At 33.1% G+C, this 16,682-nt stretch overlaps 1 protein-coding gene across 1 annotated transcript in view; it reads right to left on the bottom strand.

Moving 5' to 3' along the window:
• The window catches only part of LOC114338752 (rab-like protein 6), a 31,498-nt gene continuing 14,816 nt past the window's right edge, over nucleotides 1-16,682 (bottom strand). Inside the window, exons 3-8 of the mRNA XM_050647321.1 lie at nucleotides 15,939-16,111; nucleotides 14,140-14,489; nucleotides 13,714-13,987; nucleotides 11,466-11,773; nucleotides 8,302-8,516; nucleotides 1-7,758 (exon numbers count right to left, since the gene is read on the bottom strand). Of these exons, the coding sequence (XP_050503278.1) occupies nucleotides 7,582-7,758; nucleotides 8,302-8,516; nucleotides 11,466-11,773; nucleotides 13,714-13,987; nucleotides 14,140-14,489; nucleotides 15,939-16,111 (1,497 nt within the window). The 3' untranslated portion in view covers nucleotides 1-7,581. The remainder of the gene's footprint in view (nucleotides 7,759-8,301; nucleotides 8,517-11,465; nucleotides 11,774-13,713; nucleotides 13,988-14,139; nucleotides 14,490-15,938; nucleotides 16,112-16,682) is intronic.

Below are 16,682 nucleotides of genomic sequence, written 5' to 3'. Positions count from 1 at the left end.
TAAAACTGTTCACGATTATATTTTAACGACACATCATATGTATAAAATATAAAAACATAAATAGTTAACTTTGACAAATAAACGACTAAGAGTAAGTAAGTAGTACCAACTACGTACATATCCAGTAAATCCCACATATATTTCTATCTTTATAAGCACATACCCAACAATTCATAGAATGGTAACACGTAAGAAGCACCTACCGCTAACCTTTACCTCGTATGCACGTAGCTGGCCAAAGCTAACATATTAACAGTCAAGAACCAATAGCACGGTTTCTTATCTATTTACCTAAATTAAAATTAATCTCCAACTAAATATAATTGTCATTAAACATTTCCAGCCTTATTAAAAAGGATTTAGATACAATTAACTACGCATGTACAAAGTGACAAATAGTAAAAGGTTTAGTATAACATATTTTAGCACTTTTAGCTGCATTTCTTGGTTTATCCACCCACGAAGGGTTCAGTAGTTTTACGTTTACAATTTTGTTTTAATGAGTTTGTGCTTGTTCTCAACAACCGAATGCATACATTTTCAAGGCTATAAACTGTATGACAATGAAATTAATTTGCCTAGATAATTCCATAGACGTATCCACTTATTAATTAAAAAGAGATCAAAATCATATATCCTCCATACATCAATATATCCGCATGAATATTGAAGGCTATAACCTGTAGAAAAATGAAATTCATTTTCCTAGGCCTAGATAATTCCATAGACGTACACTAGCATTATATTTCCACTTATTAGACATGGATCAAAATCATACACTAAGCATCCAAATTAACCTTAAAAATGGGACACTTTTGATGTCTCGTATTTCTTAAACCTGTTGTTCGATTTTAGTGATTTTTTTAATATGTTATAGCTTTATTCTTCAAGAATATCCATGTAATAATATTGTCGCTAAATAGATAAGTGTCATTGTATACCGGGTATAACAATGATAGTGTGTTTTTTCCTCAAAGTTTGGAACACACTGTGGAGTAATCTAGCGTATATAACATATTGAAATTAAAACTACTGTAGCCTTAGGCTTTCCTAACATTTTGCTTTTAGATTCATTCGCGTATGTTGAATAATATAAAAGTTAGGTACTTTAACAACTAGCAACGTTCTTCATTACTACATAGTGTTTCTAAATAAGTGCAACAAACTTTTGCCTTATAAACATATGTTCGCAAATGCTTCGTTTCCGAGATACGGGATGTTGAATTTTTTCTTACAAACCGACGATTTATTTATTGCTCTAAAACCAGTTGAGATATGCAAATTAAATTGGTAGGTATTAAAAGGTAGTTATTGCGCATTTTTTGACATACAATTAAGAATTTTATATTCACCATTGACGTGCATACGGGACATATTACCCGGTCATATTACCCGTATGCACGCCAATGGTGAATATAAAATTCTTAATTGTATGCCAAAAAGGAGCAATAACTACCTTTTAAAACCTACTAAATTTCATTTGCATATCTCAACCGGTTTTAGACCAATAACTAAATCGTCAGTTTGTAAGAAAAAATTCAACATCCCGTATTTCGCAAACGAAGCATTTGCGGACATATGTTTATAAAGCAAACTCTCATTATTTTTTCATGCAGATTACCCCTTAAAGTTTGTCGCACTTATTTAGAAACACCCAGTATTGATGAAGAACGTTGCCAGTTGTTAAAGTACCTAACTTTTTTATTATCCAACACAAGTGAATGAGTCAAAAAGCAAAATGTTAAGAAAACCTAAGGCTACAGTTGCGTTTTAATTTAAATATTATATATAAGCTAGAATATTCTACAGGGTGTTTCAAACTTTGAGGAAAAAACACACTATCATTGTTATACCCGGTATACAACGACACTTATCTGTTTAGCAACCGTATTATTATATCGATATTCTCAAAGAATAAAGCTCTAACATATCACTAAAATCGGACAACAGATTTAGGAAATAAGAGGTGGTGCGTTAATTTTGATGCTTAGTGTATATCATCCTATAAATAGAATCAAAATTTAAATCTTTTAGTTGTTCTATAAATCTTTTACTGTTTGTCCCACCTGTCATTTTATGCTCTCTACACAACTTTTGCAAAATGAAACATACAGATCTTTTCGTTATTGAATGACATAGTCATTCTGTTGTTTAAAATAAAACTACCAGTCTTAATAGTCCCACAAATAAAAAGCAATTTGTTTCATTTTTTAAAAAGTTTCCAATATGTAAAGTTATGCTATTAAGCATAATAAATTCGCAAAACTATAACAGAATATCACAATTTTGGATATATATTTTTGAATTATATTAAACAATTAATTTGTAAAGAAATATTATATAATGTGTATAATGGTCACATGGACATAAAAGTAATGCAAAAAACAAAATGTCATCAAAGAAAATAAGTTTTGTTGATTTAAAAAGAGCCTTTGATAAAGTCGACCACGACAAATTTTTATAACTACTAAATTATATGAGATTAGACAACAAGGCGTAAGACTAATTAAAAACCTGTACTGACAGCAAACAGCAAAAGAATTGATAACAACCTGTTATCAAGTCTGATAAACAACATGACAAACTACATGGCTACGTGTTGTCTATATTTTTGAATTTGTACTCTGAAGCAATCTTCGGCAAATCGTTTGAAGACATACAAGGATGTATAAAAATTAACCGAATTAAGATATTAGGCAAGATATACAGATGATATAATTTTGATGACAGACTCAACTATAATATAATTTTGCATGGAAATAAACAGCGATAAGACCAAAGTGGCGACCTGGGTAGCAGGATAAATAACCAACTGGACTCGAATCTCAAGATTGAATGCAGAATTAAACAAGCCAGAGGCGCAATCTTACAAATTCAACCATGGACAAGATGGAGGCATTTGAGATGTACATAGTCTTACAGAACAATATTGAAAATTCCCTGGACACCTTCTAACCAATGGACAGGTTCTCGATCTTTTAAGCAAAGACGGCTATTCCACACCATTAAAGTCAGTAAAACATTATACCTTGGACACCTAATAAGGAATCAGGAATATTTCCACCTCAACTCACAACAACAGACAAAATTGAAGGAAAGGCGGGATTGGGAAGAGAAAACTTTCTTGGATCCGAAATATACGACATTGGACAGGGTTAAATTACGAAGAACTAATTAGAACAGAAGATAATAGAGCAAAATTTGCCAGTAATCGCCGAAAAATTGGAAAAAATCTGGGGAGGCATATATCTAACAATGGATTACTTGGATGCTGGAAAATTAAAATGAATGTTTTTGTTACAAAAAAATTCCTGATATGCTTCTTTAGTTCGTCCAAACTTGACTTTACAGTATAGGGAACACAGGCAATGCAGCAGTATGAGAGATTTTCGCGCGATGATGCCGATTTTATCAAAAATAATTTGTAATCGAACATTAGAGAGATTAATTTAAAACTGCTTTAAAAAGGCAATCTACAATTTTAGGATTCGTATGCGTTTAAGTTTATTTGATATACTATAGTTATTACGCATATGAATTCTAAAATTGCAGTTTTAATTTAATCTCCCTAATGTTCGATTACAAATTCTTTTTGATAAAATTGGCATCACCGGGCTAAAAACTCTCAAGGACTGCACTGCCTATGTTCCCTTTACTGTAAAGTCAAGGTGGGACGGACTATAGCATGGTGAAAATACAAAAAATACAGCAAATTACTTCAAATATAAGAAAATATCAAATTGTCTAGCAAAACTTTTTTTTCTATAAGGAATACAATATAAAAAATACAATAAAATAAAAAGATAAAATATTACACATAATACACATTAAAATATTCATTTGCAAGTAGAATTTTGTTAGATAACATATAGTCTGTCTGCTGGATCTTTGCACAAGTATGGCATTATTCACGTATTATTTTTTATTTGATGTCCTTTTTTTATTCACATTATCTTCAACCATGAAATTAAGGAGCTTGTCCCTATAAAACAGAATATATCAAACAAAGAGAACAATATGACTAAGGGCGGTGATTAATTCATTCACTGCGAATTTCACTTGGATTGTATCTGAGAGTTCGCATGTCTACAACTGATTTTTGTTCAAGTTAAATTCTTAATCGACTGCCTTAAGTTTATATATTTCCAAAAAAAATGTTATACTATTATTAGTATTTTTATTAGTGTTCGATTTGTTGTATTGAAAAGTAAATAATATGAAATAATATTTCTAACCTTCAAATTGACAATTTCTAATTCTTATATTGACGAATGCTTGACTTAAGAGGCAACAGTAGCGATCAACAGGTAGTAACAAACGCGATCCAAGATTGCGGCTGCAATTTTGAATATTTTGTCGAGATATTTGGCACACACATTCGTAATATAATAGAGAATGGCGGTACAGAGCCCAATTTGAGAAATATGTTAGTATGTGGAAATTACTCTATAACTAAATAAAATAATGCAAAAAGGAGCCTGTACCGCCATTAAGAAGAATAAAAAAATAAACTTTTTTATTCCATGCCTACATTTTGTGTCATATTGGACCCAGTAAAATTTTTTATCTCTAACAAGAAATCGAACATATTATAACTAAATAACTGATTAGTCAACATAGAGAAAGTGTCACTGTCATTTTCACAAACCAGCGTCAGATTTCTGTTCCATTATCTGCACTCAATACAATTCGTATCGAGTGTTCGTAATCCCTATGCAGGGCCCGGATTACGTACACTCGATACGCATCGTATCCGCCATGTTTTACCGTAGGGAGTGATTACGAAACCTCTTTCCCTACGTTGTCGATGCGAGTCAACTCGAAGGCACTGCTCGATACCAACGACCCTGTCGAGTTGCCAACTCGAACTATCTATCTCTCTCTGATAGATCGCTGATCTCCTATAACGCTTTCTCTCTTGCCGATCCAAGTATAAAAATTAAGAAAAGTGAATACATAACGACATGACCTACTTACTTCATACTTTGATTTCTTCAGTTTAAAAATAATGTGTATCGTTAATCAAACGATATTTAGATTATACGATTTTGATAATAATTCTCATGTTTTGAACATTAAAAAAATATATTGTTTAAATCTCCCAGTGAGGTGTTATTACACTCATTACACGGACAGAAGTTCTCTAATACTTATTCCTATTTTAAAAATATGTGAAGGAAACGTCCATGGTTAATTTTTATCCTTGTAATATTTGCAGAGTAAGATTTAATGGCGAAAAGGTAAGATAAGGAATGCTCTGAGACAAAATTCAATGAAGGGAATAGGTAGTTAGCAGTGACTATTACGACCTTTAGTAATATTTTTATATAACGTCTCCCATCTTTCCCTGGCTATTTAATCTTTAATAACGGTAAAAAATCATAATTAATCTCAAATTCTACTCAAGTTCGAAAATTATATATTTATATATCTAGGTACACGTTATCACTGTAGCATCCTTAGAATATAAAATAATCGTTTATAACAATTAAATATGTAATAAAAACTTTATTTTATATTCTATTGTAATAATTATTGAGGTTAATGAGCTTGGCATATAACGTGCACATCATTCCATTTGTTCGAAATATTATCCCGCAGGTTCAAAAATACGATAATTGCCGATCATTTTCTGACAGTCTACTCGAACCCAGTTCGTAATCACTTTTTGGCTTCGATGCGTATTCGCATCGAGTTTACCTACGGTTCGTTTTGCGATCTCGCATCGAGTGTCCGTAATCCCGCTGCAGATAACAGAACAGAAATCTGACGTAGGTTTGTCAAAATGACAGTGACACTTTCTCTATGTTGACTAATCAGTTATTTAGTTATAATATGTTCGATTTCTTGTTAGAGATAAAAAATTTTACTAGGTCCAATATGACACAAAATCTAGACATGGGCTAAAAAAGTTTATTTGAAGAAAGTTCATTTTTTTGTTGTTCTTAATGGCGGTACAGGCTCCTTTTTGCAATATTGTATTTAATTACAGAGTACATAATTTCCATATACTAACATATTTCTCGAATTGGGCTCTGTACCGCCATTCTTTATTATATTACGAATATGTGTGCCAAATATCTCAACAAAATATTTAAAATTACAGCCGCAATCTTGGACCGCGTTTGTTGCTACCTGTTGATCGCTACTGTTGCCTCTTAAATATTTTGATTTAAATTGTATAAATATGAAAAATGGCATTTGTACAAAGATCCAGTGGATCAGCAGTGTGCAAGATTGGTTACATTAAGTTTATAAGTGATTTTTCGCTTAAAAGTTTAGTTCGCCGAATTTTGGCTTTCTGTTTTGGGGTTATAGTAGTCTGAAATAGGTATTTTATTACTTTAAAATTTTCAATATACATAACTACAATGTTTACGAGGGAAGTCCAAAAAGTAAGAATACAAACATTGTGAAACGGTAGAGAACGACTAAAAAAGTGGTTAATAGAAATTTTAAAGCATTAAGACTTTCAAAACGTTTTGACCATCAGAAACGACGAACAATTGTTGAACAGTGGCAAAACAAGTTACCTAACAAATTGCTGACAAAAACATGTCAGTTTTTGATTTATTTTCAGCCTTCTACATAGCTTGTTTTCATGGTTTTTCGAAGATTTTTAATGATATTCAATGTTGTTTCGTCCTTTTTAACGCCTGTTCGATTCTAACGCTTTTCAATCATTTCTTACCATTATTTAGTACGTACTAAAGAAAACGTTGTATTACGGTGTTGCTCCTTTTTATCAATTCTACCACTATTTTCAACGGAATTTCGTCGCTTTCTAACGACTCAATGTATTTTCAACGTTTTTCATCGCTTCAAACGCGGTATGCTTAACATTTCCAACACACTTTTATGGTTTCTAATCACCATGCAGTGCTAAAGAAAGTATTAAGCAAAGCGTGAAGCGTTTACAACAATATTTTGATCGGTTTCAAAACTTCTACAACGATTTTCAATGCATTTTGGCTGATTTTGTTCCTTTTTGAAGCTTATACCTTTCAATATCTCTTCGTCAAATCCTCTAGTACCGAATAGAGATGAGATTTCCATTCACTAGTCAGTACTAAAAAATGTCGCAAAGCTTAAAAAGTGACGCCTTTGTCAACGTTTTTCCCCGCTGCATTGGCAGCACATGATTTTACACTCGAAGTCTGAGATTGGCGTTTATAGTTGAAAAATCAGTGCAATCAGCTAGATATCTATTGATTATTGAAGGTACTGAAATTCCAGCTCTTATATATGGCGACAATTCAGTACAAATATCATTTAAATAGAAAAATCTAATTTTTTATGCGAAATCTATTCAACCAACCAACTGACTACACACAGAAATATTTAAAAGAACGAACAACAAAACAAAGCTTTGCCATTTTCTGTTTTGGTTAATATTTGCTTCATTGCAAATAAAACTTTTAAAAGAAAAACCACTTAGACCTTGATGCAACTTCTTGCAATTTTTTTTAAGAGGATATTATCCGAAAGCTTTAAAAATGCAATACTTTATAACAGAGCAATTGATTAAACATCTTTTTAAACATTCATTGCGTATCTGAATTTCATCCAGACGGACATATGCTAGATGGCCTCGTAGTCGGCCTCCAGGGGTGGACTCGTAGTACCGTTGAGGAATTCTTCTAGTTCGTCTCTGTGCGAATGGGAAGCTTCGTCGCGAGAACGCCTTTTGTTTTTCTTATCGGGGTCTTTGTGCTTCTCTTTATCCTTGTCTTTTTTCTTCTTGTGTTTTCTTTCAGTCTGAAAAAAATTAAGTAAAGTTATTATTCATTCATAACGATAAAGACTGATGAATAAAAGATGATGAAATGCCACGATTGTCTTCAATTAAAACGACTACAACACTAAACTGAACACTCTTCTCGAATTCCCGAACCACAAACTGACAAAGAGAAGATCCAGCTACATACAGGGTGTTTGAATTTTGTGACAATCTCCGTAAAATCTATTATAGGAAATTCCAAAAAAAGTTATTTAGAAGAATAGGAGGTACATGTAAGCTTCACATTTTAAAATTAGTTACAAATATACAGGAACAGTAGTTACAGTTGATTTTCGCTTCGTAATAAACTTCAAATAATTGGGGAAGTTAAAAAATTCAACAGATTTCAAAAGAAAGTGTTAAAGGATCATGGTTAAAATTAGGAAAGAAAAGGGACGTTAAAGTGCATACATGGAAAAACAAATAGAACATTATAATAGATAATTAAAAAAACAAATATACATAAAACGAATCTTTGCAAAAAAAGGAGAAACTAAGACAAATAAAGATATCACCTTTACCTTAGATTTATCTTTTTCTTTTTTCTCTTTCCTTAACGATCCCGACGACATTGCATCATCTCCATCGCTTTGTCCACTGGGATTTGTTGGATAACTGGTCTTTGAACTGAGCAGTTCCATGTGAACGTTGGAAGAATTGATACTATTACTGTCATCGTAGACTGTACTGTTGCTATAATCTAATGTTTGGCTAACTACCGAATTGTCTTCACCACCTAAAATGTGAAATTTAAAGTAAACCAAATTTTTAGTTTGCAACCACATCCAAGAACATTTCAACTTAGAGCCAAGACAAATAATTATCAAGTGCTATGATTAAAGTACAGCAAAAACGCTAAAATAGGGATAACAAACCGAATTGAAGCACTGACTGGACATGTAGATACACAAACGCCAAATATTCTTTGAACCGCTCACATAACTAACGATTAAGTACTGAGATGAGACAAAATGAATAAACAACTACTATACTCTGAAATATCTTACAATCCCCAAAGTATTGTCATAAACCAGGACGAAGAATTTCAAAATGTTCTAATGTTGTACTATTATGCATAAGAAAATTAAAGAAGTTGCAGACTTATACAAGCCTAGAAGAATTGAGGGTAAGGCAAACTAGTATTAAGTCTGTAAAAGAGTCTAGACACTTGGAAGAAATATTGTGAAAATAACTTTTGTAGATGAAAGGCAGAATACCATTGAAGATACGGCATTTTAAACAGTCCTTTCGATTACCATCGGGGTAGTCACGTCAGCTATTGGAAGCTGACGTGAAGCTAAAGATGAGAAAGCTGCAGGGCCTGACAAAGCTGGTTAAAGTCGACCTTCGTAACTATAGCAAGAAATGAAATGCAAAAACCTGCGAAGACTACAGAATAATTAGTCTATTGAGCCACTTACTTCAAACCGTTTTTGCGAAGACCGCGTGTTATGGATATAATTTGGATTCCGTGATACATTAGGCACCCGAGAGGCTCTATTCACTGTACAAGGGCTTAGGCAGAGATGCAGAGATGTCAACTGTGATGTATACAGTGATGAGTGCGCTAATAACCGGCAAAATAACGCAAAAGACGGAAAACATCATACGTTAAAATAAAAAAGACATGAAACTAGTAGAGGTGGGAAATTATAAATACAAACCTATATATTTACAATACATATTGATAGTTTCTCACCTTTAAATGTATTCGCCGTGTGCAAGTACTTGGAGGGGATACGAGCAACGATCGTGCGCGAATAGCGGAGAAATCTTGCAACTTTCTTAAATAATTCATTTATATTTCATATCTACTGTCAATGAAGAAGAAAAATTATATGTTGCTCCACAATATTGATATGATATGCAATTATTATATAAAAGTAAATTTAATTAATTGTATTTTACATACAATTGTACATACAATTGTTTACCTTTTAATAACATAACCTTAATATTACTTTTTCTTCTTATATTTTTTTTGGGCTATGGCCTTGACAATTGTCCAGCAACCAGGACTAATATAATTGGCCAATATAATTTATAAGAATTTTGCTGAGCTATGAAACCAGGTGTCACTTTTCCGAACTTGCACGATCTCAATAGGAGTGAAACTGTAACATGAAAATTTTATAAAATTCTCCTGTCACAATGGCAGTTGCCAAACTCCTCTAATATGTCTAAAGGTGGGAAACTATCAATATAATGTAAATTTAAAGATTTCTATCGATAATTTCCCACCTCCACTAGTTTTATCTCTTTTTATTTTACAACGTATATTATGTTGTCCGTCTTTTGCGTTATTTTGCCGGTTATTAGCGCACTCGTCACTGTATATTTGTTTTGTGGACTACAAAAAGGTATTTGATAGAGTAAAAATATGATAAGCTCATATCCACCTTGAAGGGAACGGACTTAGATGATAGTGCTTAAGAATCATATATATATATATATATATATATATATATATATATATATATATATATATATATATATATATATATATATATATATAAAAACGTCCAAGGAGTATAATATATATAAGGAACGGACTTAGATGATAGTGCTTAAGAATCATATATATATATATATATATATATATATATATATAAAAATACATTCACTTTACGAGTATTAGCCAATGATTTTGCTTATTTATTTTTATATTTGTACTCGATTATCCAACATCATTTTATATATATATATATATATATATATATATATATATATATATATATATATATATATAATTTATATTACACCAAACTGCCAACAGGATGACCAATTGACAGAGGTAATCTCAATAAATATAGGAGTGAAAGAAGGATGCATTCTGTCTCCGGTGTTAATTAATATGTACTCTGAGCATGTCCTAGAGCAAGCACTGGAAGCACTACCGGAAGGCGTATTAGTCAACAGAATGCGTTTAAACAACATTAGATATGCCGACGATGTAGTAGTTGTTGCAGATAGCTTGAATGGTTTACAAACAGTAATGTAGCGCATATCAGATATAAATAGAGAATATGGACTGAATCTGAATAATAGGAAACAGGACTGAATAGGAAAAAATCGATTTCCATTTCAATCCATTTTGAATGAAATGGAAATGGGCAGGACACGTTGCGAGAATGAAGGACGGAAGATGGACTCGCAAACTGGTCGAATGGAGACCAAGAGACGATAAACGTAGCAGAGGAAGACCACCAACACCATGGCAAGACGACTTACGAAGGACAACAAAAAACTGGATACAGAAAGCACAAGATAGAACACTTTGGAGACAAACAGGGGAGGCCTATGTCCAGCAGTGGATTGAGAGAGGCTGATGAGGAAAAAAACGAAGTACATGGAAGTCAGTAAGCGCAGAGTATTAAATAGAAGGCTTTTGATTAACCAACAACCAATCTACAGGGCAAACAGGACAACATCAAACAATTTGCTAAACTAAAGTGGAAAAAAAAGATTGGGACGAAACCGAGGACTGAAAAAAAAACAGAAAGGACATTTTCCTGGACAAATCTGAAAAGAGCGCGAACAAACTGGATCCACTTAGATTACTTGCTTTAAGTAGATACTTAGAACGTGTTGATTTGATAAGTTTAAAGGAAGACTATGCTCAAAATTGCCAAATAAGAATTAAAATTCAAATCTTCTATTGGTATTACAATTATTATTTTCTTACCTTCCGGCGATCTCCTCCATTTAGTATCAACCCCCATCCATGCATCGTATGCGTCTGAAGTTAATTCTGATATTTCTGAGTTAATCGTGGAATCAAACTCGTCTGTGGTCTGTTTCATATCATAATCCTCTGGAATGCTTTTGTCTACTTCATTCTCTTTGCTTTCGTCTGATTTGATGAGAGGTTTTGATGGTGCTGTGAAGGGCGATTCGACTTTCTTGACGTGCTTCATTGGTTTTGAGAATGCTAGATCTTCATCGAAATCTTCCTGTAATTCGGATACTAGAGGATTTCCAGTATCGGTGTCGCTGAAAACAGATATTTAAAAATAAGTGTTAAAAAAAAACAAGAAATAAACAAAAATACTAAAGTTGAAATAAAAACAGGTGTTGTTTATAGATCATGTAATGGCTTTAGTTCTGTTATTTGTTTTTTATTAAAATGTAATCTATTCATTCTTCGACCTATAAATTTCAATGACTATGATACACAGAAAACTATCCACCGGGTTCTTTTTAGAACCCGGTTGATAATTTTTTATGTTTTTGTAACAAAACTTGATAAACAAATCCTTTATCTCTATTAATATGAGTGATAATCCTAATGAAATTAGTGAAATTTTAATCCAGTGGATGTTTTTGCTCTGGTTTTCAAATAAACTCTTTTTTTTCTTTGAAAACCACGATAAGTGTATCCTCCCTATACCCACGTGTATTCTATTTATGACAGACGTGGACACTCACCAAGGCCAATATGGATAAAATAGTAAAGGCACAAAGAACGATGGAAAGATCAATGCTCGGGGTGAGGTTTATAAACTAATAACAAACAAATGGATTAGAAGCAAAACCAAAGGAAAAGAGGTAGTAGAACATGCTGCCAAATTAAAATGGAGCTTTGCAGGACACAGTGCCCGATTGAAGGATAAAAGATGGAATCACGAAATATAACAATGGAGACCATGGTGAGGAAGGAGAAGCAGAGGAAGGCCACAAATGAGATAGGCTAATGACATTAAGAATAACGGGAAACAAGTGGCGCAAAATAGAAAAACACCGGATTGAATTGGGGGAGGCCTATGTCCAAAGTTGGAGTACTTAAGGCTGAAAAAGAAGAAGAAGGATGTCTTTGCAACACATTTTTCTTCATTTAGTAAGATGAGGTCTTTAAGAACCTCTTTTTTGCCTGTCCGTTTGTTCCATGACTATTGATGCAACTTCCATTGTACTCAGTGCTCCGTTTTTAATGTATTCATGCTCATTTATCCTAACACTTAGCGATATTGAAGATTTTCCTTCTTACATAAAAAATTGTTGCCTTTACAAGGTATTTTGTAAATGCAGTTCTATCATTTCTTCTGTGTGCTGTTTGATTTGATTTTGGAAAAAATAGATCTCAGTGTGTTGGTTGTTTTAAATGTTGTGATGTATTTATTTCCTATTCTTTTTAATCTTTCAGATAAGCCTTTTACATGTGGTATTGTTGTTATCTTCAAATTTTCTTGTGGGCATTTGTGGATCGTTTGTGGTGTTTTGTTGTTTCCTTTCTTCAATCTTGTAGAATTTCGTGTTGACAAATGACAATAGATAATCATTTTTTTGTTCAAATCTTTGTTATCAGGGGTTTTCTTCCAGAAATGCATTTTTGTTGGACCAGGTATTTTGTAGGTTGGTCCAGACAAAGAATCCAAGTGGCAACAGTAAGACTGGAGAGCAGGTTGAGGAACAGAAGACGTACTAACCGTGAAATAAGAAACGGATAATTATATCCTACTGCCTATTTTGATCAAATATTACTTAGAATGTACCTTTCAACGAGCACTAGAACGAGTATGTGTGTTTTAAGTTCCGACTGTTAAGTTGCTGAATGTCTTGCAGGTAATAGAGAGTATCAAGTATTGGTGAATCTTAAAGCTGTTGCGTAGCTTTTTTCTGTTTATTTTGAGATTTAGTTGGGTACTTTTTTGTAGAGTGTGAATTTACTGAATATCGTTTCCCTAGTAATGGTTACCTTGAATACTACTAATATCGTATTTTTCTCTTGATTATTCAACTATTATATGTCCACATCGGTATACAGAGAATCATGCTTACCGAGTACTAAAACTTTCATCCCATCTTAAGATTGAGATTCGTATGTTACGCTTTAATAAATTTAATTTAATAAATTTATGTCAGAAACATCTAATAGAATTTAAAAACATAGAAAACAAAAAAAAATAACTTAAGTTGTTTAAATTGTCACTTACGTTCCTGAGTCTCCTTCTTCTTTAGCCTCAACCTGCGCATTGATATGCACATCATCTAGAAAACCTCCCAGTTGTCCGTTATCCGGGCAGAATTCTTCAACTGACTTTATAGGACTAATTTCTAAACCTTTTATATCTGGAATACCGTCCACGACACGATTTTCCGGTCCCCATTTGGAAACAAAACCGGAACTCATGCTGGAACTTTTGGATATCTGAGGAGTTGGCTGTTTTGGAACAGTCAACGCTGTATTTCCATAAGGAATTGGTTTACCTACGAAGAATATAAAAAAATTATAAGATGATGATGATGATGACATGTAATCACCCAGTCCAGGTACCAAGCTAGCTTTTATTGCTCTAAGAGCATGCCAGCAAAGCAGTTAAACCAACAGATAATGCTGTATATCTTTAAAAAAATCTTACCTGCTCCAATAACTATAGAAGCACTTTGTGACCTTTTCATGTCAGTTCCACCAACATTGGTTGGAGGTTTGACCTGCGGCTGAGGAATATTCGCGTTGGAATCAGCAACTTCCCTTCGTTTTTTCACCAAGTTCTCCAAAAACTTCCCGTAATTTGCCTCGTCCGAGCTGCAATACATATCTAATTCTTGAATTGTCACTGTCGTTTCCATTTCGTTTCTTTCTAATTGTTTTAGTAAGGTTTCTCTTTGAAGCTGGAGGAAGGGTAGGTTGAAGAATTTGTGGAGAATTTTCAGTCCGAAGCCGTTGCGCATCGATGATTCTGAATGACGCACTTGGGCAGAGCGCGTACTAAAAGAAGAAGCAGTAAGTTTAAAAGTCTCAAAGTTAATAAATTATGATAGAAGAAAAGACAAACACGGCAAGTTTATCTGGTGTAATTTTTGGTAGCATCAATTTCTTTCATACGTTTTAATTTATTAATGAATATCTCGAAATAATATTACGAATGGCACATGATGCAAAAATATATTGTGAAAAAATCGGACGTATAAATTTTGTTATATCACTGCAAAAATAATATTTAACGTAGATTTTGACGCCACAGGAATGGCGTAAGAAAATATATTATATCTAACTGAACACTCAATACAACCTATAAATGCAACACTGGTAGAAAATACATCAAACAAACGAAGAAACCTAAATAATAATCTATCAGCTGACTCAGTTGACAGAATTATGCTAAGAAAAAGCTTCTTAAGAGAAGGTTAGTTGCAGAAATATGGATGGACGGCTTAATGTCATAGTAATGAAGGATAGTACTGGTAATAGTGGGTCCAAATATATGTGTAACGAAGATACAAAAAAAGGAGGAAAATTGAGAATAAACACAGAATTCTCCAGAGAATTGTGGTTGAACCAGATTTGGGGCGCAGTCTTTTAATATTTTTACATTAGTTAAGACGTTAGTAATCGCTGTATGAAATTTCGTTGTAAATGTTTTTTTAGCAACCAATAAATTAGTTTTTCCCGCGCTACAATCAACTGCGATTATTTTTCTATCGGCGAACGAGACGAACGGACAAAGGTTAATCAAATTACTCATTGGTCCTTCGAGCCGGATTACATAATAAATTGTGAAACACTATCAAATAAATTTAAATAGTAACAAGAAGTAAAGCATTAAAACAAGAAGGTAACAGACGAAGGGGAGTTCCAGGAACAGTGTCCACATTATTATTTGGGACAAATGAACTATTCAGTGATAGATTCGTTCAAAAGGAACTCATTAAAAGTTCAAACCATTAGAGGAAGTTAATGTCATAAACAATAAATTTAATACTTACTATAGGAGAAAGTATAAACGATAATTTGAATAGATTCCAAGAGGCACTCATAAAAGGAAATATGGGAGAGAAATATTGGAACTGCTGTATCGCACAAAACTGCTACAGTAAAAAAAAACCAAAAATACACACTACTTAAAGTGGAGCGCTAAAAAAGTGGTGTGGAACAACATCAACCGAATTATTTCGCAATGAAGTCATCAAAGTCTGTAGTGCACTGGACACTCCAAGAAGAAGATGGATATCAAAAATATGAAGTCAATCGAGTTCTGTATTAAACAGTGCATTTAAATTTTACAAAATTAAAATTGTAAGCAAAAATCTTAAGAGTAGGGGGAGAAGTGCTTCTTAGATTTATGACATGACTTAGTTAATTTGAGAAATTAGCATAATCTGCGCAGTCAACATTAATGTACATTACATGGATTATAAAAACAAAAGGTATACTTACTCAGCAATGGATTCTATATAATAATTTACATGTTCTGCAGTAACTGATCTATGGTGCGACATATCACAATGATTTGATAATATTATCACTGGTATGTGGCCTGGAACTTTTGGCAACTCTCTTTGGACGTAATCAAAAGTCCAATTTTTGGTCAAATCTAACATCATTATCACCTAAAGAAAAAATAAACATTTTCAATGAAGGTACAAAAAGGCATACTGAACTTCTACAGTTTTTCTAGCTCTACATTATTTATTTCTTTCCATTTTCTTAAAGGACCTCGACCTCAAGCTTTCTGTGCCTTCCTGCTCTCTCCCTCGCTTGGATTTTCCTTTTGGTAACACCGATCCTCTCAGCATCCTGTGTTACCCCGTTTATCCATCTCAGCTTTGGTCAACCCCGTTTTCTCATTCCCACTAGTTGCGCTGTTAGAATCTTTTATCATGTTCGATTCCGAGGCCCGGGCTACTAGTCGAGGAAATAAAACTGAAAAAAATGGCAAAACCTCGCAATTTTTTCGTCCAGCATCGATTTATACAAAAATTTGGGATTAGGCTCATTTCACCCTTTAGTTCATTTTCTAATATGGAGCCGTTGTACGCTTTTGGTTTTTTAAGGGTGAAAACCACCCCTAATTGTAAAAAATTATAAAATAACATTTTAAACTTTAATATTGCCAAAATTTGCTTCTTATTAGTTACATAATGATTATTTTGCGCTTTAAGATATAATATCATAATATTT

This window comes from Diabrotica virgifera, chromosome 3 (assembly GCF_917563875.1).
Source record: "Diabrotica virgifera virgifera chromosome 3, PGI_DIABVI_V3a".
In the NCBI taxonomy this organism is placed as follows: Eukaryota; Metazoa; Arthropoda; class Insecta; order Coleoptera; family Chrysomelidae; genus Diabrotica; species Diabrotica virgifera.
Note: the sequence above shows the minus strand (reverse complement) of the source record. Positions and strands in the feature narration are given on the sequence as shown.